At 34.7% G+C, this 23,242-nt stretch overlaps 2 protein-coding genes across 2 annotated transcripts; both read left to right on the top strand.

Annotated features, from left to right (window-relative positions):
- The first annotated feature begins 7,720 nt into the window (after positions 1 to 7,720).
- Positions 7,721 to 8,502, top strand: LOC107918965 (auxin-responsive protein SAUR50). Its single transcript, XM_016848524.2, has one exon. It carries the CDS (start codon positions 7,842 to 7,844, stop codon positions 8,154 to 8,156), a length of 315 nt encoding a protein of 104 aa, XP_016704013.1. The 5' UTR covers positions 7,721 to 7,841; the 3' UTR covers positions 8,157 to 8,502.
- Positions 8,503 to 15,133: 6,631 nt separating this feature from the next.
- Positions 15,134 to 19,100, top strand: LOC121224945 (uncharacterized). Its single transcript, XM_041108598.1, has 3 exons — positions 15,134 to 15,272; positions 18,659 to 18,751; positions 18,871 to 19,100. The coding sequence occupies exons 1-3, from the start codon at positions 15,134 to 15,136 to the stop codon at positions 19,098 to 19,100; spliced, it is 462 nt and encodes a 153-aa protein (XP_040964532.1).
- Positions 19,101 to 23,242: the final 4,142 nt, after the last annotated feature.

The following is a 23,242-nucleotide window of genomic DNA, read 5'->3' as shown; positions in this document are numbered from 1 at the left end:
GTATTTATTTTCTGAAGCACAAAAATAAAGTTTTCGGGATCTTTAAGCAATGGAAGACCTTCTAAAAAAGCAGACTGGAAAGCCCGTAAAGCGTTTAAGCATGGATAATAGTCTCGAGTTCTGTTCAGCTAAATTTAATGATTACTGCAAAAAATAAGGAATTGAAAGACATCGCACAATTGTTGGCACCCCACAACAAAATAGTGTTGCTGAAAGGATGAACAAAACTTTACATGAAAGAGCTCAGTGTATGCCTTCCAACGCAGACTTAGAAAAGGAGTTTTGGGCAGAAGCTGTGAACCTAGCAAGCTATTTGGTAAACCAATCCCCACATCGAGCATTGGATGGAAAGGTTCCTAAAGAGATATGGTCGAGTAATCTTTCAGAGTACTCTAACCTTAGAGTATTCGATTGTCCTACTTATACATGAGTTAGTCAGGAAAAGCTCGAACCAAGGGTCGTGAGATGTATCTTTTTGAGTTTCACTATTGGGGTAAAATATTTTAAGTTATGGTGCTCGAAAACTAAAAACAAACTATGGTGAGTAGAGATGTTATCTTTGATGAAAGTAAGATGTTTCACTTGAAAGAGGATTCGTCTACTCCTGCTGACACAATAAAATAGTGAAATTTAAGCAAGGTGGAGCCAAAACAGTCGCCACATTGCGACAAGGACACCTAGGACATCACAACGATGTGAAAACTTCACAAGGTAGAAGCAAAACAGAGGCAACATTACGACGAAGAGAACTAGGACGTCGTGATGAAATTCTCACGAACTCAAGGCTGAAGTTTTTTCGGTACAAAAGGAGGTTAATAAAGAAACTTCAGTTCAATTAGAGATCCCACAATAATTATAAAATTATCTCACGACAGGGTAAGACATGAGGACAAACCACCTTAGAAATTCTGTCGTGGAAACCTATTAGCATATGCTCTAAATGTTGCCGAGAGGATTGAGTTAGTCGATCCTTCTAATTACTTTGAGGCGGTTTAGGCTCCTAATTCCAACAAGTGACTTGCGGCTATGGAAGAGGAGATGGAATCCCTTCAAAAGAACGAGACTTGGAAACTCGTAAAACCACCCACCAGAAAGAAGATAGTTGGTTGCAAATGGGTGTTCGAAAAGAAGGAAGGATCAAGTTTGGATGACACAAGATACAATGCAAGGTTGGTCGCAAAGGGCTACAGTCAAGTGGAGAGATTTTATTTTCACAATTTTTTCTCTCTTTTTGTAAAGTGTACATCCATTCGGGCGTTATTAGCCCTTCTTTCAGTATACAACCTTGAATTAGAATAGTTAAAGGTGAAGACTGCATTCCTTCATGGCGACCTAAAAGAGGATATTTATATGCATCAACCTTAAGACTTTAGGATTGAAGGAAAGGAAGACCATGTTTGCCTGCTACAAAAATAATTGTACAGTCTGAAGCAGTCTCCTCAGTAGTGGTATAAGAAGTTTGATTCTTTCATGTTAAGCATTGGTTTTGTTCGAAGTAAGTATGACAACTATGTGTATTTGCATCATCTTGATGATGGATCGTTTATATATTTGATGCTTTATGTTTTATGATATGCTAATTGCGACTAAGGATCCATCTAAAATTGATCGGTTAAAAACCATTATTAACTCTAGGTTCAAGATGAAAGATCTTGGTATGGTTAAGAATATTTTAGGGATGGAAATTTTTGGAAATAGAAACTTCAGAAAGATATTTTTTTCTCAGAAAAGGTACATTGAAAGAATTCTTGAGCAATTTGGAATGCAAAATTCAAAATTAGTTAGTACTCCCTTAGATGCACACTTCAGACTTTTAACTTCAAAGATACCACAAACCAAAGATAAAGAAAAGTACATGTCCTCGATTCCCTACTCCAGTGCAGTTAAAAGTTTATGTATGCAATGGTTTGCACTCACCTCGATATTTCATATGTTGTTAGTGTTGTAAGTAGATACATGGCTAAACTCAAAAAATTACACTGGCAAGCAGCTAAATGGATTCCTAAGTATTTTAGGGGCACATCCATTGTTTGTTTGGAATTCAGAAGAAGTTCAGAGGGTTTAGTTGGCTATGTGGACTTAGATTATGCAGAAGATTTAAACCAAAGAAGATCTCTCACAGGTTACCTATTCGCTTTTGGCAATTGTGCTATTAGCTGGAAAGCCACGCTTCAAGCCACCATGGCTTTATCGACTACTAAAGCAGAATATATGGCAATCATAGAAATTGTGAAAGAAGTCATTTGGTTGAGAGGTCTATTCGAGGAGCTGGTTAATAAACACGACACGGTTGTTGTATATTGCGATAGCCAAAATACCATATATCTCACTAAAGATTAGATGCATCATGAAAGAACAGAGCACATAGATATTCGATCACTTTGTTTGGTAGGTGGTTGCTCAATGAGATGTTCAGATTCATTAGATTGACACAAAAAGTAATCCAGCCAATATGATGACCAAAAGTCTTCCAATTTTCAAGTTCAAACATTGTTTGGACTTGGTTAGTATCTTTCAAAGATCAAGTTAAGCCCGTAACGAGGAACAACAAATGAAGACATGTGAAAATACAAGTCAATGTGGAGATTTGTGGATTGTGCCTCATATTTTCGAACGAAACAGAGTCGACATTGCTACAAGGAAGAGTCGACGTCCAGACAACGTGACACTCGATGTCCCAGTGAGAAGGAACTAACATCCCGACAAGGTGACATACGACGTGACGACATGTTCCCATATAAATCGAGTTTCTTCTCTTAATTAAACTTTTATTTTTTTCCTAGTCAAACTCTGAGTAATTTAGGATATTTTAGTCATATTTGACCTCCGAATTTGGCCAATCAAAAGGCCTTAGTAACCCTAGAATAAAGAATACAACATATTACAACATAACACAATTAATAAAAAGCTTTAACAGAGCTTTAAGAAAATTTTGTGTTTTAGTCGAAGGGTTTTGTATTTAGGATTCAGGATTAGTTTTTTATCATCTCGATCTTGTACTCTTTGATTATTTGCTCATTAGTGGTCTTTTTTTTTGCCCATGGTTTTTTATCCTCTTTTCTAGAGATGAGTTTTTTCACATAAAATTGTGTGTTTAAATTTCTCTATTTTTCGCTTTCATTGTTTATACGGGTCGATCACCTACAAAAAGTAAGTTTTTTAATCGAAAACAATAAACCAGTTTTTACTGAGTTAGGTGCTCTTGGAAGCTCCTTTATATGCTGACTATTGGGATTTATGTTTCATTAGGACCAGGTGCATGTAGCAACGGCCGTTGAGTCTTCATGGTTCTGCTTCCTACACATCATAGATGAAACATTTTGATGAATGTAATTTTATGTTCAAAAGCACCTAATATCATGTATTGATTGATTGTAATTTCATCTGAACATGGTTATGTTGGACATGGTATAATTTGGCAGGCCAACTTATAACATTTGTTTTCCAGAATGCATAAAGCTCTTGAAATGAAGTCTCCCTCAATGAAATATGCAGTAGCTTTTGGATTTTCACTAAAGTCCACCATCCTTCCCAAGTAATTGAATTAGTCTTTATGATATTGTGGAAGTCTAGGGTGGAAATGGAAATAGGTCATCTTGTCTGTGCTGTCATTTCAATATAATTCCATATTGTTATTATCTTGGTTTTGTAAAATACTATTTAAATCCCTATATATCCTTAGAGAATAGAGAGAATTCTCAGTTAATTTTATTACAGTGGGTCCAAACCATGCTATTTGCTCACAGACCTTCTTTATCTAGGTTTCTCATACTCAACAGTGCTAATCTATTTAGAGGTGAGCATTCGATCAAATCGAATCGAATCGAATCGAAAATTTTTGAGTTAATCGAGTTTTCGAATCTCATTTTATCATCCTAACTTTATTTGAAATTTTCTCGAATCGAGTCGAGTGAGATAAAATTCGAATCGAATCGAATCGAATATATTTGTTCAAGTTAAATTTTAAAAAATAATTTTGGGTCCTTGTAACCACTGTCACCCATCGTAATAAAATTTGTCCACCTTAATCAATTTTTTTATTAACTTTCATCACCTCATAATTTATTTATTAAATTTTTATATACTGGTTAGCTTCTTTGCTTGCTTAGTTGTTTCAATTATCTTCAGATTCTTGTCACTATGTATTTTAGAATTAAAAATATATTAAATGTAAAAATATGATTTTTTAATAAAAGTAATTTTAAAAATAAAATGTGAAATTGATACCAATATAAAATTTTAACACGAATATTTTATGGCATAATTAATAATTTAATTTTAATATAAATATTCAATATGACTAAACAATTCAATAATATAAATAATATAAAATGTGAAATTTAATTTAATAATATAAATAGTAGATATAAATAAAATTATTACTATTTATGTTTAGTGATTTTTTTGGATAATTTTGATTTTTTATTTGAGAGTAAAGGGTGAGAAGTAAAAGTTTAGGGGGAAAATAAAAAGTTTTGGAGAATAAAAGTTTGAGGGAAAGTAAATAAGGGGGAGTAAAATTTTAGAGGAAAAATATTTTAAAAAAATGGAGTAGGGAGGGTTTGGGGTAGATGAGAGGTGGGATGGGATGAGAATAAAAGTTTTAGGGGAAAAGTGGGAGGGAGTAAAAATTTTGGGGGAAAATAAAAGGTTTTGAGGGTTTTTAGGAGTAAAATTTTGAGAAAAAGTAAATGGAAGAGTAAAATTTTGGTGGGAAATGGATTTTGAGTAGATTGGGGGGTTGGGAAGGGAGGGGAGTAAAAGTTTTGAGGGAAACTGGGAATAAGTAAAAGTTTTGAGGGAAAAGTAAAAAGATTTGGGAGTTTGGGGTAAAAATGTAAAATATTATAGTTTGATATTCTAATTATTCGAATTATTCGAATTCGAAAACTTAACTCGATTCGAACTCGAAATTTAAAAAAAAAATTCGAGTTGATTCGAATAACTCGATTCGTTTAACTCGAAATTCGAATTTTTTTTTATTTTTTCAAGTCGAATCGAGTTTTGCTCACCCCTAAATATATTAGATTAGTATTCATTTTCTAATTTCTATTCCCCTATACTTTAAGCTGTTAATGGAGTTAACTACCTCGCCTGGCCGGGGTTTGCTATTACAATCTGGCCATGCGACTACCTCGACCTCCACTTCGTCAAAATTAGGAATTTATGAATACATATGTAGGACACTTGTAACTCCTTTGTTCCTTGCTTGCATGATTCACATGTGGTTAACTCATTTCCATTTCATCATGGCTGACTTAAAAGCTATTGTGCTTTCAAAGTAACCGATCATGATGGGATTTACACCGTACATATGTTAAGACCTTAATAGAAGGAAACCATCCCTATAAACACCTTGCTCAGTTTGGAGAAGGAATCCTCTTCCTCTCGATCAGCTCCTTCTACCTCTCAACCAAACCAAAATCAACTAAATCTCTTTTACGGAGAGCACTACCGTGTGAACCGTTACGTAAACCTCCTACCTCAATTCTCCCTCAACAGTTAACACCTTTCTGATTGATTATCTCAACTTTAAAGCCTTAGCTTATGTCATCTTATCAAAGACTACGTAGAGATGACAAGAAAATGTAACATAAGCACGAACCAATATACAATCTTATTAAAATCTATATTATATTAAGTATGATATAAAAATATATAATACCTTAAACATAACTATAACACAAAAAAATAACAGGATTGCCAGATCTAGTCTATATATATATATATATCAAAATATAGGTGTAATGGTATAGAAAATATTGGCATACAATGAAGTTATCTTTTAAGTACTGGACTACGACAATATCTATCAGTTTTGAGGGGACTCTGATAAAAGATTCCAAAGAGAGCAGTTTACAGTTTTGAGTGATGGTAGGGTAAAAGTATCTGTTGTACAGTTTGAAGTAGTTGGGGAATTATATCACAGGACCTTACCATGTTGTCTTTTACAAGAGAGCTTCGAAGGAGGCAAGAGTAACATGGCCTTCATGTGCTAAACAAAAGCCAAAGTCCTTTTCAACCATAAAAGTGAAAATAATTTGCCTCTTAGACTTTTCTTGGCTCAACAAACCACACCGTATTTCGGTGATCATCAGTGGGCCTTTCTCGTCTCCTGTTTATTCTCAAACCATTTCTCTCCGAACCAATCTCATTCACAGAACATGCAAGTGTCTTTCATGGACTGTGACTCATGGGGTAATCATTTTGCTGTTTTTTTTTTTTTTTTTTGCAGTAAATCTTGCATTGATCCCTCAACCTGTCAACATAAAAACAACTTGATTTTGCCTTTCTTTTCAGTTGGTCAACATTTTAGGATTATAAGGAAGATTTGGGTTAAGTTGAAAAATGCAACTATATGTTGCATATTAGTATCCATTAAGACCTCCAAACCAATGTACTCACGTTTGTTCTAGTGCCTTGTTGGGGATTTAAGGATCTGATTTGTCATGAAAACGTTTAGGGGGTCTTAGCCTGATGAGGAAAACAAAAAGAAAAAACCAAATCAGACACCACATCTATTGCCATTTTGGAACACTTTGTGAGCCTAGAACATGGAGGCATTTGAAGAATAGCAATTATTGTCTCTAAAACTATATAAAAAAAATATTTCCTTATTTTAAGTGGTGGAGATTTCAGAGAGGACCACATTCAAAAGAAAACCCATCGGCCCTTTGGGACATTCTTTTCCAAACTGCACCCAACACTCAAGGGGCTTTTATGCCCTGGCATGTTTGGCTTAATTTACATTTTTCTGATTAAAAATGGCTAACTGAATTGAAATGCTGACCATGTAAGGAGAAAAAAAAAGCAATTCTATGATCAAAACCTGCAAATGTAACAGTAAAAAACCACATGGGTTTCTGCAAAAAGCCTTTGGATACTGCATGCAGTGAAAAATTGTTGTGTTTCTTGTGCCTTTCAGACTCAGACCACAGAATCACAAGCCAAAACAATCACAAATATCCAAAACCAACAAAACTGTTGTACAGTTCCCTCCAGTACACTTACTATCGGTCCCTGATTTCAGGTAGAGACACACACAGAGATGAACCAAGGCAAACTCCTTGTAAATTATAAAGAACTATAGTAAAAGGACTAAATGCATTAAAAATGCATTCTACATTGTGTTGGGAAATATATTAGAAAACGAAATAGTTAGTATTGAAAGGATAATAAATTGAGTGTAATAAATAAAATAATTAATATGCCGTGGAATTTTGATCGATGTACTTGTATAGTAAACATCACCCTCCAAAAAATAAAAAATAATAGAGGATTTTTCTCAACCAGAAAAAAAAATTATTTCTAAAAAACAGAACAGAAATTTTATTAAAAATAAAGCAACACAAGCAAAGCAGCAATAGCACATGTATTGGGCTTTTACTCTTAATTTTTTCTCAAACTAATATGGAATTACCCGCATTGTACTACCAACACCTTGTACAAAATTTAACAAAAAAGAAAAACAAAAACATCAAGTTGCAGTGGCTATTTAATTCTACGATATCAACATTAGAAGTAGCTAAATTAGAAGATTGGGAAAGAGGGACCATGTTGTCATTAGGAGGACCAACAAAGAATAAAAATTCAAATGGGGTGGTTTGGCTCCCACCATGTCGTTTACACATATAACACATACATACATACATACATACATACATACATACCCTAATAACACCCGTGGCTTGTCCCTTTAGGGTTTGCCCCAACAGTCCCACATGACCCTTGAGGCTCAGCCTCAACTATCCATAAATAAATAACCCTCCATCTCCCCCTCCCAATCCTCCCATCCCACTATACACCTTCTATTCTACAACCACTTCCACACAACAACAGCAATGGCAATTAGAAAACCATCCAAACTGCCTCAAACCGCAGTTCTGAAGCAAATCCTGAAGAGATGTTCAAGCTTAGGCAGGAAACATGGATATGACGAAGATGTGCTCCCACTTGACGTACCAAAAGGTCACTTTGCCGTTTACGTTGGTGAAAACAGAAGCAGATACATAGTCCCTATCTCATTCTTGACCCACCCTGAGTTCCAATGTTTGCTTCGACGAGCGGAGGAAGAGTTTGGGTTTAACCATGATATGGGCCTTACCATCCCTTGTGAAGAAGTTGTTTTTCGCTCTCTGGCATCTATGCTTAGATGAAAATGGGGAAAAAGAATATATTGAGTTGCGAAATGAAGGGGTTCTGCCTTTGCATTTTTGGAGAAAGATGACCAAGAGAAGCATAGCAACCATATATATTGCAGAGCTAGTTTCTCGGTTTTCTAACATCATTTCTTCATTGTGATTCTTGATCCCTTTTGGGGTTTTTTCTTTTCTTTTTACTATTTCGGACCCGGGGTTTTTAATGTTTTATTAATTAGTTATTAGTGACTCTAACTAGAGCTAAGAATTATAACATTTTCTGGGTCCAATCATTTGTATAAACTTGTGTTTCCTCACAGATTTTGTGAGAGAGGTTGAATGTTAAGGAAACAACCTTATTTTATCTTCCAATGCAAATCAAGTAAATCTTTTCTTTTATTATTATTATTATTATTATAGCTTAGCTCTAGGTAGGGAAAAACATAATCCTGAGTCAAACTCAAAACCAAAGCGGAGGGCATGTAATGTAAGGAAAAAGAAAAAAATTAGAATCAGCAACCTGTCTGAGAATGTGGAATCACAGGTTTCAACTGTTGTTTATAAGATATTTATAACTGGGTCATTATGTTTTTTTCTTTCTTTCTTTCATGCCTAATTAGTGAAGGAAGAATATGGGTTTAAAATCAAATTTGCTAAATTTGACTTGCTATCTTAAATGAAAAAACTAGAAGCAACTATTCTCATTCAAATAATGATACAAAATCAATTTTTTTAAATATTTGTTTATTTCAACTACTGATTAAAATTATCTTTATTATAATATAATATAATTTGAAATAAATGTTTCATGCAAAAAATTTCCTCGAAAAAGCAAAGGCATATGATTGCATCCATATTTCATGCTCACGTATTAGTTGACTATTGGGCTATGCTCTTTACTCCATTAATGATTTGATCTGATGTGATCCTCAGAAAACATTAATTATTGCATTTGATACATCGCTCTCGTTCTAAATACGTGAGAAGGTGTATAAAATCCCCTTCAATCTTTTAAATCCAAGACTTTTCACTCTCTTGTCAAAAATCATATATGAGAAGGTGTATAAAATTACTCTATAAGATTAATGCATCATACTTGCTTCAGAGTATTTGGCGTAACACACACAATAGCTTTCAAAATAATTAATTTTAATTCACTTCAATCTCCTCAAAAGTTATAAAATAGTAAAATTTCATATTCACCTTTAAAAATTTATAATTCAGTTATGACATTTATAAAGTTACATGTGTGCCATTATTTTTATTTTAAATACTTTCATTTTTTAACCTTAGTTTAATTATAATATTTCATTTTTTTAAAAATGAATCAATTTAGTCATAGATTATAAATTGAGATACTCATTTAAAAAATAGTATAATTAAGGTATGGTTATGTTCGTTTCACAATCCATGAAAATTAATCATTTTAGGGTTCATGACTACCCCTCCCAATATTGTTATCTCCAAGGTTTGAACTTGAGTTCTCTTCATGGAAATGCAACATGCTTTACCACTATCTTATCTTCGCAATTTTCCCAAACTTCGTCCCTTAAAGTATTTGGACTCCCTCAAGTTTGGTCATTATTTTTTGTTTTAATCATCATTTACCTTTTTCTCTTAGCCACATAATTTATCCAACTTGACATCCACACCTATTCAAGATAACTACCTTAAGGTTGACTACTTTACCAACTTGTTTGAAACCTATAATAGTGATACTTCAAATCTTATTACTCAAGCTATCAATACATGCAATATTTAGCAGATGAAAGACACATTGTGCTCGGAGTTGACGATAGAGGAGGTGTTTGAAGTATTTTTTTTCATATTAATCCTATAATGCCTTAAACATTGATGGTATGCCCAATTTATTTTGTCTTATTTTTGGCATATTTTGGTGTTGAGGTTTTGAGTTCTATCTAGAGTTACTTAAGGGTAACCTCCCTATGCACAATGTCAATAAAATTGTTATCATTCTTATCCTTAGGACTGATAACCCAAAAAACTATGATGAGTTTTAGGCCTATTAGGTTGTGTACAATTTTTTTTACAAATTTGTGTCAAAGGTCCTTGTTGATTATTTGAAACATGTTCTTGCACATTGTATCAGCCACAATAAGAGTTGTGATTGCTCATGAACTATGCATTGTCTTTGTAGTTCTAAAAGTGATTCTAATAAGGGTTTTACACTAAATCTTGATATGTCTAAGGCATATAATCATGCAGAATGAGGATTATTGGATTATATTATAGTTTGCAAGGCTTTTGACAGTCACTTGATTGCTATCATTATGAACTGCATTTCTATTTTCTCATATTTAGCATGGATTAATGAAAATTTGATTGATGTGTTTCGCCAAATAAGGGATTACATCGAGGTGATCCCTTATCTCCTTATATGTTTCTAATTTGTATAGAGGGCCTCTCAGCTTTGTTGACTCATGCACAATTGGATGGCTCTATTCTGTATGTTAGGGTAAGTCAAAACATTCTCATGGTTAAATCACTCTTTTTTTTGTACATGATATCCTTATTTTCTGAGGACTATTAGTGCTAAAGTTGAAAAACTGAAGGACATTTTAGAGGTAATGAACAAATTTCTAGGGAGAAGGTGAATAATCCGCTTATCTATTTTAGTCCTAGTACACCTTCTAGACCGTGGCAGATAGTGGCTACACCCCAACGTGCGTGCCTCGAGGCTATGAATGTAGCAACCCGATTTTTAATAGTGTCAGAAGCATCAGCTTCGGAACCCTATTTCCATAGTTGAGTATGTAAATATTAAATATTAATATTTGCAAGGTTAATATATAAACATATTAAATTTTGGTCAATTTTTCTGAATTGATAGTTAATTAAGGTACAGTGACTAAATTGTAAAAGTTTATTGTTATATATTTTTAAATGACCAGTTGAGCGATTAGACCACTTTTAAATGGTCAAATAGTGGTGGTGGACGACAATATCCACTAACTTAGAGTAATCATGCTTATGGTTAATTAATTAAAGTTTATTTAAATTTATGAAGATTAATTAAAAATTAAACTAAGTATAGAAGACAAAATTAAAAGAAAAAGAAAGCCATCTCCTCATATTCTTCTTCTCCACCGAATGAAAAAATAAATAATATGATTTGAGCTTTCAAAACTTTCAGCTTTGATTTTATTCATTTTCTTATAATTTTTATGTTTTTGAGGTTGTAGGAGCTTGATTTAGTAGCCCATGTACCAATTTGCAAAATGGTTAAAGTATTTGAAAGTTTCCATTATTGATTTCTTGAACAAATTTGTGTTAAACTGTTAGATTTTAAGCTTAGATGTGAAAAAGGACTAGATTGTAATGTTTAATTGTTAGTTTTTAAACATAAGGACTAAAGTGTAAAAATTGTGAAATTGATGTGAAATTTTGGTAATAATAGATAATAGAGAGTCATAGAATGATGTGATTAAGGTCAGTTTCAAAGTCGAAGTTCAAAATTGAAAGATACTATTATTTTTTGTAAAACTTCAAAGGTATTCAAAAAATGAAATTCAACTGGTTCATGCATAATACGGGACGATTAAAATGTTTTTTATTGATAAATTTAATTGAATAATTGTATAAATTGGGAATTGAACCAAATTGAAGATAATTGGGGAAAAGTAAAAATTTTTGTTAGTTCTTAAAAACTCATTGTTGTTGTTTTACAAGGTAAGTTCATATGGAACTTACTAAATTAATTTTTGAATTTTATTTATTTCAATTGTATGTTTATATTTGAGTGAATTTGTAGAAATTGGAATATTGGGCTATTTATGGACTAAATTGTAAAACGTGAAAATGTTGACTATACAAGAAAGTATTGTAACACCCTAAACTTGGCCTAGACGTTAAGATCGGGTTTGGGGTGTTACATTTAGCGGTATTAGAGCAGGGTTGCAAAACTTAGGCTGTGAACATTGGGTTCCAAAATTGGTTTCCAAAAGAACTAGTTTTCAAATAATTTGGATCATTTTTAAGTATGTATGTAGTACACCGAGTCTCCGGCACCGATCTTGTAAGTATTTCTGAACTTAGATAGAACTTTCTAAAAATACTGTAGTTAGTACTTTTTGAAACTGTGCTGAGTTAGTTAGAAATTGAAACCTCTGGAATACTCCTGAATTTCTGATAATTTACACATAAAATATCTGCTAATAAATACTGGAACTGATGCGTAAAATTTTATATTATAGATTAATTTAAAATATACGATGAGCACTCGTACAACTCGCTGTCATGGTATTCGTGGGCGCGGTAGGGGCCGTAGAGGGCTAAGCTGAGTCTTCCTCTTTGAGCAGTATGCCAAATTTAGACACGAGTGAGACACCGGTTTCGCCTGATACTGAGACTAGGTCTCAAAGTCACTCGGTTGGGGACGATACACTGCCTCAAGCCATGTTGATTGTGTTGGAGAGGGTCGTTGGACCCTATTCTGGATCTGGAGGGCGTGGGTCGGTAACTGAACGACTCCGATCCAATGGAGCTGAGCTGTTTAGGGGTGTCACTAGAGTCGCCCCTACTGTGGCTGAGTATTGGTTGGAGGCCACCGGAAGGATTATGAACGACATCGATTGCACTCTTGAGCAAAAACTAAAGGGTGTAGTCTCTTTGCTTCACGACAAGGCATATCAGTGGTGGTTGTCGGTTGAGGAGGGTACTCAGCCGAATCGTCTGAACTAAGACTATTTTAAGACTGCTTTCCAGGGAAAATATGTGGGTGCGAGCTATGTTGATGCTCGTAGGGGTGAGTTCATGAATTTCACGCAAGATGATAGATTTGTGGTCGAATATTAGGCCGAGTTTCTGAGGTTGAGCCGTTACGCTCAAGGCATGGTGGCATCTGAGTATGAGAAATACGTCTGTTTTGAGGACGGCTTGAGGAATAATCTGAGGGTACTAATTCCTCCGCAAAGAGAGCGTGAGTTTGTTGTTCTGGTGGATAAGGGGAAGATCACCGAGGAGGTTAAGCGCGTGGAGCGCCAGAATAGGGATCGTTAGAGAGGCAAGAAGCCCTCTAGTTCTGTTCAGAGGCCTAAGAAACAAGTTAGACCTGATGAGCCTTTTAGGATGGGGGTTCCTATTGCTCCACCTGATGAGCCTTTTAGGATGGGGGTTCCTATTGCTCCTACTGGGATTCACCCATGTGGTAATTGTGGTAGGCACCATCCGGGCAAGTGTTGGAGGAGGATAGGGGCTTGTTTGTGGTGTGGGTCTTTGGAGCATCATATTAGAGAGTGTTCACAGCGTGTTGACCAGATGTAAACTTTAGGATCGAGTTCTATACAGCCTCAAAAGGCAGTTCAGCAGCCACCTAGGGGTCATGGACCGGCTAGGGGTGGTAATTGTATGGGTCGAGAGTAAAGAGCACTGGGCAGAGATGCTAGTCAGACAGAGGCGAGACAGCCTGTACATGTTTATATGATCACAGAGACATCTCTATGGAGTGTACTTCTAGTGAGATTACTGTACCGAGTCCGTTAGGGCAGTTTGTTTGGGTTAATAAACTTTATAGGAATGTACCGTTGGAAGTACAAGGGACTATGTTTCTGGCTAATTTGATGGAGCTGTCGTTTGGGGAGTTTGACTTAATTCTGGGTATGGATTAGTTGGTTGAGCACCGAGTTAGTCTAGACTATGCGACTAAGATGGTTGTTCTAAGGACAGTGGATGATAAGGAAGTGGTTGTGATCGGTAAGCATCGAGATTAGTTGTCTAATGTGATATCTGCTCTAGTGGCAGAAAAATTGGTTCGGAAAGGGTGTGAGGCGTACTTGGCCTACGTTAGTGTTTCAGTTACTGAAGACTCTTCTGTCAGTGATTTTAAAACAGTGAGTGAATTTCTAAATGTCTTTCCTGAGGAGTTACCAAGTTTACCTCTGAATTGAGAAGTTGAGTTCGGCATTAAGCTTCTATCGAGTACAGCTCCGGTGTCCATCGCTCTATACCGTATGGCACTGAAGGAGCTTACAGAGCTTAAGGCTCACCTTCAGAAGCTTCTGGATCATGGTTTCATCTACCCTAGTGTGTCTCCATGGGGAGCACCGTTCTGTTTGTAAAGAAGAATGATGGTACCATAAGGATGTTTATTGACTACCGGCACTTGAATAAACTAAATATGAAAACAAGTATTCACTTTCGAGGATCGATGATTTGTTTGATCAGTTCCAAAAGGCTTCAGTGTTCTTGAAACTAGATCTCTGATGTAGGTATCATCAACTTAGAGTTAAGGAAGTTGATGTTTATAAGACTGCATTTAGGACTCGTTATGGGCACTACGAGTTTCTAGTTACACCCTTTGGTCTAACGAATGCTCTGACTGCATTCATGGATCTGATGAGCCGAGTTTTTTAGTCGTATCTGATCAGTTCATCGTAGTCTTCATCGACGATATTTTAGTTTACTCTAAGACTTAGGATGAGCATGATGAGCATTTTAGAGTAGTGCTTCAGATACTTCGAGAGAAACAGCTCTACACTAAGTTGAGCAAGTGTGAGTTCTGGTTGCGAGAGGTAACTTTTCAGCGGCACATGATTTCTACTGAGGGGATCTGAGTTGATCCTAGAAAGATTGAGATGGTGCTTGATTGGAAACAACCTAAGAATGTATCTGAGATCCACAGTTTTCTAGGTATTTGCGGGTTATTATCGACGGTTTGTCAAGAGGTTCTCTCTGATTGCAGCTCCTTTGACTAAGCTTCTGCGCAAGGGAGTTCCTTTTGTCTAGACTGATGCGTAACAATCGAGCTTCGAGAAGCTCAAGTCTGTTTTGACTTAGGCTCCTATTTTTTTATAGCCTGAATTTGGTAAGGGGATGAGTCTTCGGTTCTGCGATTTCGTCAAGTTGAGAGTGGCAGTACATCTGATTTTGGGCTGAATAAAGATGGGCTTCTGTGTTTTCGAGGTTGAATTTGTGTGCTAAATAAGTTTGATCTAAGACAATCGATTCTAAGGGAGACGCATAATAGCCATTATGCTATGCATCCCGGTGGTAATAAAATGCATCGCAATCTTGGTGAGTTGTACTGGTGGCCGAGTTTGAAGCGTGAGGTGATGGATTTTGTTGCTTATTGTCTAATTTGCCAGCAGATTAAGGCTGAGAACCAGTTGCCATCAGGTTTGCTCCAACCTTATAAGATTTCCTTATGGAAATGGGAACGAGTAACGATGGACTTCGTTAGCGGCTTGCCCTTGACACCCACTAAGAAGGATTCTATTTGGGTCATCATGGATTGATTGACCAAGTCCACTCATTTTATTCCAGTTCGAACGGACTACTATAACACCCCTAGCCCGTATCCGTCACCAGATTAGGGTCAAGAGGCATTACCGACCAAAACACAACTTATAACAGTTTTTCATTTTAAATCATGTACAAAGTTATAATAACTCATTTACAATAAAATTTCAAATTCAAATAGTAACCAACAAATTAATCATATAAATCACATTCAGTCATATTAAACATATAACTAACAAAATCAAAACATAATTATTTAACTCTTTCACATACACAAATTATGCTCCAGAAATTTCAATCACTTGTTCGAATCAACTAGCCTGCCACAAGTCTTGTTACACATGCTTATTAATTCCACTATTTGAATTATACATACTTCTCACTCATGGCATTCAACTTATCAAATTATATGACAGCTTATTACACTACAATTCCATGCGCATAGTAATATTATAGCATAACCGAATATACTTTTGATGCTATCCTATTATGCACACTTCACCTTAAAAACAAAAGCCATACAATATAAGCCTTATAAATATATAACACGAATCATATGCTCAACTCTCTAATAGAATTCAAATACCTAATAAAATTAAACATTTTATTCATAATTCTATACACACACATATTAAACCAAATAAATTATTAACTTACCACATGGTAAATTATGCTTTTAATACCATCTATATATATATGCACGCATAGTCACCATATCAATATGAACCATTAAAAAACCGAACCTAAACAACTAACCATTCAAGCATAAACATGTGCAGAGCTTACCATTCATTTTATCATCAATTCGACTAGTAAGATAATTTATAAATTTATAAACTCGTCTCATTAAAGTATTATTTATCGATTAAACACCATTGACAATCCAAGCATACTTATCTCGCATATAAATTATCAAGTTTAGACCTCAAATGCCAACCATTCAAACATCACCTATTCGGTCATCGGCACAACATCTCAATAATTCATACCATTTCCATCTCTCAAACTTAAGCTTAACACACTATCTCATAATCTTATATCAAAACAATATATCACTTATAACTAATCAAATGACCATTATAATTCATACCTAAAAATCAAATTTACAAGTAATCATATATATATATAACTTAGTTCATATAAACTTATCATGATCAAAATCACAACCATCACCACATTAACATCACATAACCGAATCATAAACAAATACATCACTTACATATATATGAAGCATACTTTCAAAAATGAGCTTATACCATGACTAAATATTCACAACTATTAGCAACATAATTAAGCCATTTTCGCATGGCTGTATAAACACACTTCAAAACCGAGCATATCAAGCTAGACTATAATGCCATATGACATAAATAGATATTGATATTGATAGTGTGATGATGTTCCTCAACGATCCTGAGCTCAAGATAGCTTTCAAAATCTATAAAACAACGAATAAACATACAAAGTAAGCTTGGAAAGCTTAGTAAGGCATAAGCAAATAAATTAACGCAAGAACATTTATAAATCATTTCGAAACAACCAAACCTAACAAACTTCGTACATATATATAATCCCATTTCTCATAAAGCTCACATAATCACCATAATCATCAACACTTACCTTTTCTTTCAAAGTTCGTATAAACTTAACACTTACCTTAATCTTTTAAAATAAACTCACATTCGGTCTTTCCATGTCTTTGCCCGTAGAACCATTCGGAATCAAAAGGATACGCGGATAGCTCAAAAAGCTCGTATAATGCCAACATCCCATACGTGGTCTTACAAGTAATCAAATAACAATGCCACTATCCCAGACAGGGTCTTACACGTAATCATATACGATGCCAATGTCCCAAACACGATCTTACACGTAAATCTCAAATCGATGCTAACGTCCCAGATGTGGTCTTACACAAAATCACATATCAGAATCCTATGGTTCGTACGGGGCTTTCGGATGTCATAATTCAATCGTATCAAGCTCGTAAAGAATTTTCCCATGCATAAAATAATTTGGCATTCACACATATATTCATTAAAATTCAATTTGACATTTATAATACATATACATTCAATTTAACGACATTTATTTACTTATTAACTTACCTCGGACGAACACGAACTGACTAGAATGGCTATTCGACAACTTTCGACTTCCCCCGATCCAAATCCAATTTCTTTCTCTATTGATCTAAATTAATTCAAATTTGACTTGTTTAATAACATATTCACTCAAATTCATTCAAAAATGCATAATTTGGGCATTTTTCACTTTAGCCCCTAACATTTCATATTTTCTCAATTTAGTCCCTATTTCAAAAATAACACAAAATACACCAAATTTCACTAAACCCAGCTATAGCCAAATTTTACTAAGGTTCATAGCAACTCATTTATTTCATTTATTTCACATTTCAACCCCTAAATTTACAAATTTCACAAATAAATCCCTAATTTGGATTTTTATAAAAAATTACTTAACAAAATTTAATAATCTATCAACACATATTTATTTTTCATCATCAAACAACAAAAATATCAAGCTATCATCAATGGTAACTCACAAATTTATCAACCAATTCAAAAATTAGGACATGGGCTAGCTAGAATACGAAGCAACGATCTCAAAAACGTAAAAATTATCAAAAATCAAAACAAAAACATACCCCAATCAACACCTTTAATGGTCGAATGTACAAAAGCTTTAAAGCCTCCTTTTTCTTTTCTTCATTCGGTGAAAGAAAGATGAACTAATGCATGGCTTTATTTTATGTGTTATTATATTAACATATTTAACTAAATTACAAAATTAACATTTATGAATTAATTAGAAAACCATATAACAAAAGCCCATAACCATCCATTACATTGTTCCATGGTCAAATATCCACTTAAGGACTTCACCTTTAATTAATTAAAGAAATTTAACACTTTAACAAATAGCATGATACTTTTTCATTTTACGCGATTAAGTCCTTTTTTTTTAAATTGAGCACACAAACAATAAAATTTTCACACACATAAATTAACATGCTCTAGGCACCAAAAATAATATTAAAATGTTTTTTAACTCAAATTTGTGGTCCCGAAACCACTGTCCAACTAAGGTCTAAACCGGGCTGTTACAACTACTCTCTGCAAAAGTTAACAAAGCTCTAAATCTCTGAGATTATAAGACTGCATGGGTTTCTATTTCGAAAATTTCTTATAGAGATCCTCACTTTACTTCTTGGTTCTGAAAAAAACTGCATGAGGCTCTAGGTTCGAGATTAGACTTTAGTACTGCGTTCCACCCTCAGACCGATGGTCAATCTGATAGGGTAATTCAGATGCTGGAGGATATGCTTCGAAGCTGTGTGATTGATTTTCGAGGTAGTTGGGAGGATTTTCTGCCATTAGCTAGGTTCGCCTATAATAACAGTTTCTAGTTTAGCATCTAGATGACACCTTACGAGGCTTTATATGGTTGTAAGTTCGTACTCCGCTATGTTGGACTGAGTTGGGTGAGCATCGAATTTTGGTTCCTGAGTTGGTTTTCGAGGCTGAGATTAAGGTTAGACTGATTCAAGATCGTCTAAAGGCAGCTTCTGATAGACAGAAGTCCTATGTGGATCTGAAAAGGAGAGATATCGAGTACTTTGTTGGTGACTTCGTATTTCTTAAGGTTTCTCTGTGGAAGAAAGTTTTGAGATTCGATCATTAGGGCAAGTTGAGTTCTAGGTTCATTGAGTCGTATCGAAATTTGAAACATGTCAGACCGATCACTTATCAGTCAAAGCTACCTCCAGAGTTAGACCGTATCCATGATATGTTTCACGTCTCGATATTAAGATGGTACCGGTCTGATCCATCTCATATCATCTCTATTGAAGAGATCGAGGTTAGACCAGATTTGACTTTTGAGGAGGAGCCGATTTAGATTTTGGATCATGATATTAAGGTTCTAAAGTGGAAGCCTATCTTGTTGGTTAAGGTTCTGTGGCGGAATCATGGTATTGAGGAAGCCATGTAGGAACCTGAGGACTCGATGCGTCAGCAGTATCCTCATCTGTTCGGATCAGGTAAATTTTGAGATCAAAATTTCTTTTAGGGGTAAAGTTGTAATGCCCCAGTTAATTTATTTATGTTTTTGTAAATACCTGACACAAATATCTGTCTGCTTCTGTGGTTAAATGATGTGGGTGTGTGTATAAGGTCTTAGGTTCAACTCCCACTTTTGGCAAATTTTGGTTATTTTTCTAATCCAATCTTTACCTTTGTTAAGTGGACTTATATAAAATTGTTTGTTAATCCATATCAAAATAAGCCTGTTGGTTTGAGTGGTAAGATGTTAGTGTGTTGGAAGTCTCGTGCTTGAGTCCTTACGTGAGCGTAGTTGATATTTTTGCTTCGGTGGTGGTTAGTGGTTAGTGGTTCAGTGGTAGTAGGATTCTAAGTTAGTGGGTGGTTATGGATGTGGATGTAGTGGGATTTGGGTCAAATTGGTTTTCCTTAAAAATCTCTCCTTTTTTGGAAATCTGATGTCCTTTTTTTCTTTTTCTCTGTATTTTTTCTGTTCAACAGAATTTTCTTATCTTTTTCCCTCTTTTAGAAAAATTGTTTTGCCAAATCGGGGTGTTTCGATTCATTGTGTTCATACGTTTGGTAACTAAGGGTAGTATGTTTTGCTCGAGTAAGGAGTTTTTCCTTTAAAGCCGTTTAGAACGTTGTTGTCTTTTCCGCTGGTTTTGAATTGGTGTTTTTGACAGTAGATAATTGAAAAGTGCTGAGTTCTTCTCTTGCGAAATCGTAGGCGGAGTCGTTCGGGAATCAGGTAAGCGTTCAACACTTGAATTTCTTCGTAGTTAATTTTCGTTGGTTCGGTTTAATTGAGGATTAATATTGGTTGTGGGAATGTTTATGTCGATTGTAGGTTATGATGGTCTTGGGAGTGTTTCCGCATCAAAATCGAACCAGGTGTGTTCTCAAAACGTAAAAAATTGAGTTTCGACGTAAGTTGAAAAAGCATTTTGTCGACGCCACATGGGTCTGTACCTAGCCATGTGGTTGGTCGGGTGCGAAACACAACCATGTGTTCGACGAAGGCATGTCCACGCGCAAGACACCACCGTGTGGTGGTGTGGGTGTTGCCATGTGGGCAATACGGGTTAGGCCAAGAAGGGCAGGTGGACCCACACAAGCATGCCACATGGGCATGCAGGTTTGGGTCAGGCCGTGTGGGCCACACAAGAAAAGCCAATCTGGACAGTGGGCCTAAATGGGCATGTGGGACACTAAGTTTACGAAAACTCACTTCTGGTTTTCTGTTTTGTACAGGTAATCCACAGACTTAGGCAGATCACTATAGTGGAGTCTCATGGTGACCATATGTTTTTAAACTGTTTTTAATTAATAATTTTCATTTAATTAAGGCTTATTTTTGGGAGTTTTGTAATTAAGGGACTCTTCAGACTGTTTGGATTTATTTTGGATTTAGATTTTTTATTTAACTTTTTAATTGCGACGATTTGCTAAAAATATGGTTTTACTAAAAATAAAGGTTTTTTGAAAATACGAACGAGATTTTCAAATGTAACGATTTCTAAGACTTCTGCTATAAAATATTCTTTGGCAACTGAACAAATTAAGTAACATTTTCAGTAATAGTTATAAACGAATATGGGCGATGAAACTAGGATGATTTATTCAAACGACACTGTTTTCAAAACCCTTCTTTGTAATATCTCTGGATTTGGCCCTAACGTCTGGGCCGGGTTTAGGGTGTTACAAGTACAAGGTACTGATATGAATGCTACATGTTTAAAGGATTTTTCTGACATATGTATTCTGATAAAAGGCTTGAAATGATATGATTACGATAATGGTGCCTGTGTGTATTGGGAAATGTGCTCATATTGTAGTAAACATGTAATTATTTTCTATGTATTTGAATGATGAATAAATAAATTTCACATTTCACTGTTATGTCTTTTGCATTTTTGTCTTTCATATTTTGCATGCATCGAGAAATTGTGACAAGAAAATATTAGCTCATTGATAATCAAAGTTCAAAATGATGATAAATGGCATTGTAAAAATGTTTACATTGCAAAAAGAAAACTTACTTCAGTAGATAATCTAAACAAGTCTGTAATCTCGTAAAAGAATAAAAGTGAGCATTCGCTTCAAATATTGAGAAGGATTATTATGTCATCTACAATTCTAATTGAGGAGATGACTAGTCTTTACTATAGGAGCAGTTGACTCCACGGGTAGAGTCATAGATGTATCATTGGCAGAATGATACATTGGACTGGACCCAAGATGAATTAATTTTGAATTCATTTGTGAATTAATTCACTTGTGACATTCATGGTGTAATTTACCTAAATCCTGAGTTAGTCACTGACCATGCGTATGTAACTCATGTGCTTTGATATGAGTGAAGGTTTATGCTTTAAAGATGATGGAGCCGACAATCAGTATGTTGGGTACATGACTTAAGTATAGCATGTCTTTACTTGCAACAATGGAATTCATAACAATATCCTCTCATTGGCATTGTGTGGATTGATTAATATAGAACGTGGCAACGGGTTGATTGTTCTCGAATGAGCATTTTAATCATAGTCAGTTGTTGACAATGATCATATTAATCATTAAGAAGACATAATAGTGACAATGAGATAAAATAGGATTATATTGAGTGAATGGATTTAACTCAAAGGAATCAACGATACCATGAGGGTAACACACACGTGATGTGGTCATTGGACAAAGCAGTTCGATGATTGCTTGCGTAAATAGTATACAATAAGGAGTTTTCAATCATGGTACTTCTTGTGGTCTGACTCCATGATTAAGTAATTGTGAATTATCCGAATGATTCTTCTGGACATAATTGCAATTACTAGAGCTTAATTGTATATATTCGATTGGTCCCTCCGCTAGCTCAACAAAACCTCGATCGGACTACTTTTGAATTAGAAGAAAATTCTATGACTTTAAAAATAATTTAATTGAGTCGATTTATTCGATGTAGAATTAAATTGGGTGGTCGTAAGAATTGTTCAACTAGAGAATTTAATTAAAGAATCTTCTTGAAAAATTAATTTGGAAAATCTAAGGGATTTTTGGAAAAAAATAATTTTGATTAAGTAAAATTAAATTAACCTAATTAATTAAAATTAATATGATATTTTTGGAAATTAATTTTTAAGTCGGACATTTGGCCAAATGGATAATTGAACTTAAAAATTGGACTTGAGATTGTAAGTTGGGCCTGGGAGCCCAAAATCGAGACCAAGACCCAAAAACTAGTCGAATCGGGTTTGTTATGTCAAACCGGACCGACGTTCCAACTGGTGGCTGGACCAAATTGGTCGGGCCGTGATTGGCCCGAATCAATTCGACAGAAATCAAACCAGTACAGTGTCTGCAACAGTGACGAAAACATTCTGGTGGCCAGAAAATGGTCAAGGACGGTGGGTCTTCAGTGGTTGAGCAATGGAAGAATTACACTCCTACTGAGACTATACTAGAAAATTTGATTTCAGATTAACTATTTCAAAAATAAATTTAATTTAATACTTGTCTTAATATTATTTTATTAATGTAATATTAAAGTGATTATCTTAATATTAAATTTAATTTAATGTTTATCTTGTAGATAAATATTCTATTAATTTAATATAATTTAATATTAATTTAATCTAATATTTATCTTAATAAATATTAGATTAAATTAATATTAAAGTGATTAAGTTTAATCATAATTTAACTCTCTAAACTCTCCCTATAAAAAGAGAACATTGGGTCATTATTTTTAACTCACTTGAATTCAAGAGAAAGTTGTAAAGAGAAAAT

The sequence above is a fragment of the Gossypium hirsutum genome, chromosome D13 (assembly GCF_007990345.1).
Source record: "Gossypium hirsutum isolate 1008001.06 chromosome D13, Gossypium_hirsutum_v2.1, whole genome shotgun sequence".
In the NCBI taxonomy this organism is placed as follows: domain Eukaryota; kingdom Viridiplantae; phylum Streptophyta; class Magnoliopsida; order Malvales; family Malvaceae; genus Gossypium; species Gossypium hirsutum.
Note: the sequence above shows the minus strand (reverse complement) of the source record. Positions and strands in the feature narration are given on the sequence as shown.

What these genes read in the sequence shown, in the direction of transcription:
- LOC107918965 (XM_016848524.2), top strand. Translation starts at nt 7,842, where the DNA reads ATGGCAATTAGAAAACCATCCAAACTGCCTCAAACCGCAGTTCTGAAG.
- LOC121224945 (XM_041108598.1), top strand. Translation starts at nt 15,134, where the DNA reads ATGCATCCCGGTGGTAATAAAATGCATCGCAATCTTGGTGAGTTGTAC. An exon ending in TGAGAACCAGTTGCCATCAG is followed by an intron (nt 15,273 to 18,658) that starts GTTTGCTCCAAC and finishes ATGAGGCTCTAG; the next exon opens with GTTCGAGATTAGACTTTAGT. An exon ending in GGAGGATATGCTTCGAAGCT is followed by an intron (nt 18,752 to 18,870) that starts GTGTGATTGATT and finishes TATGGTTGTAAG; the next exon opens with TTCGTACTCCGCTATGTTGG.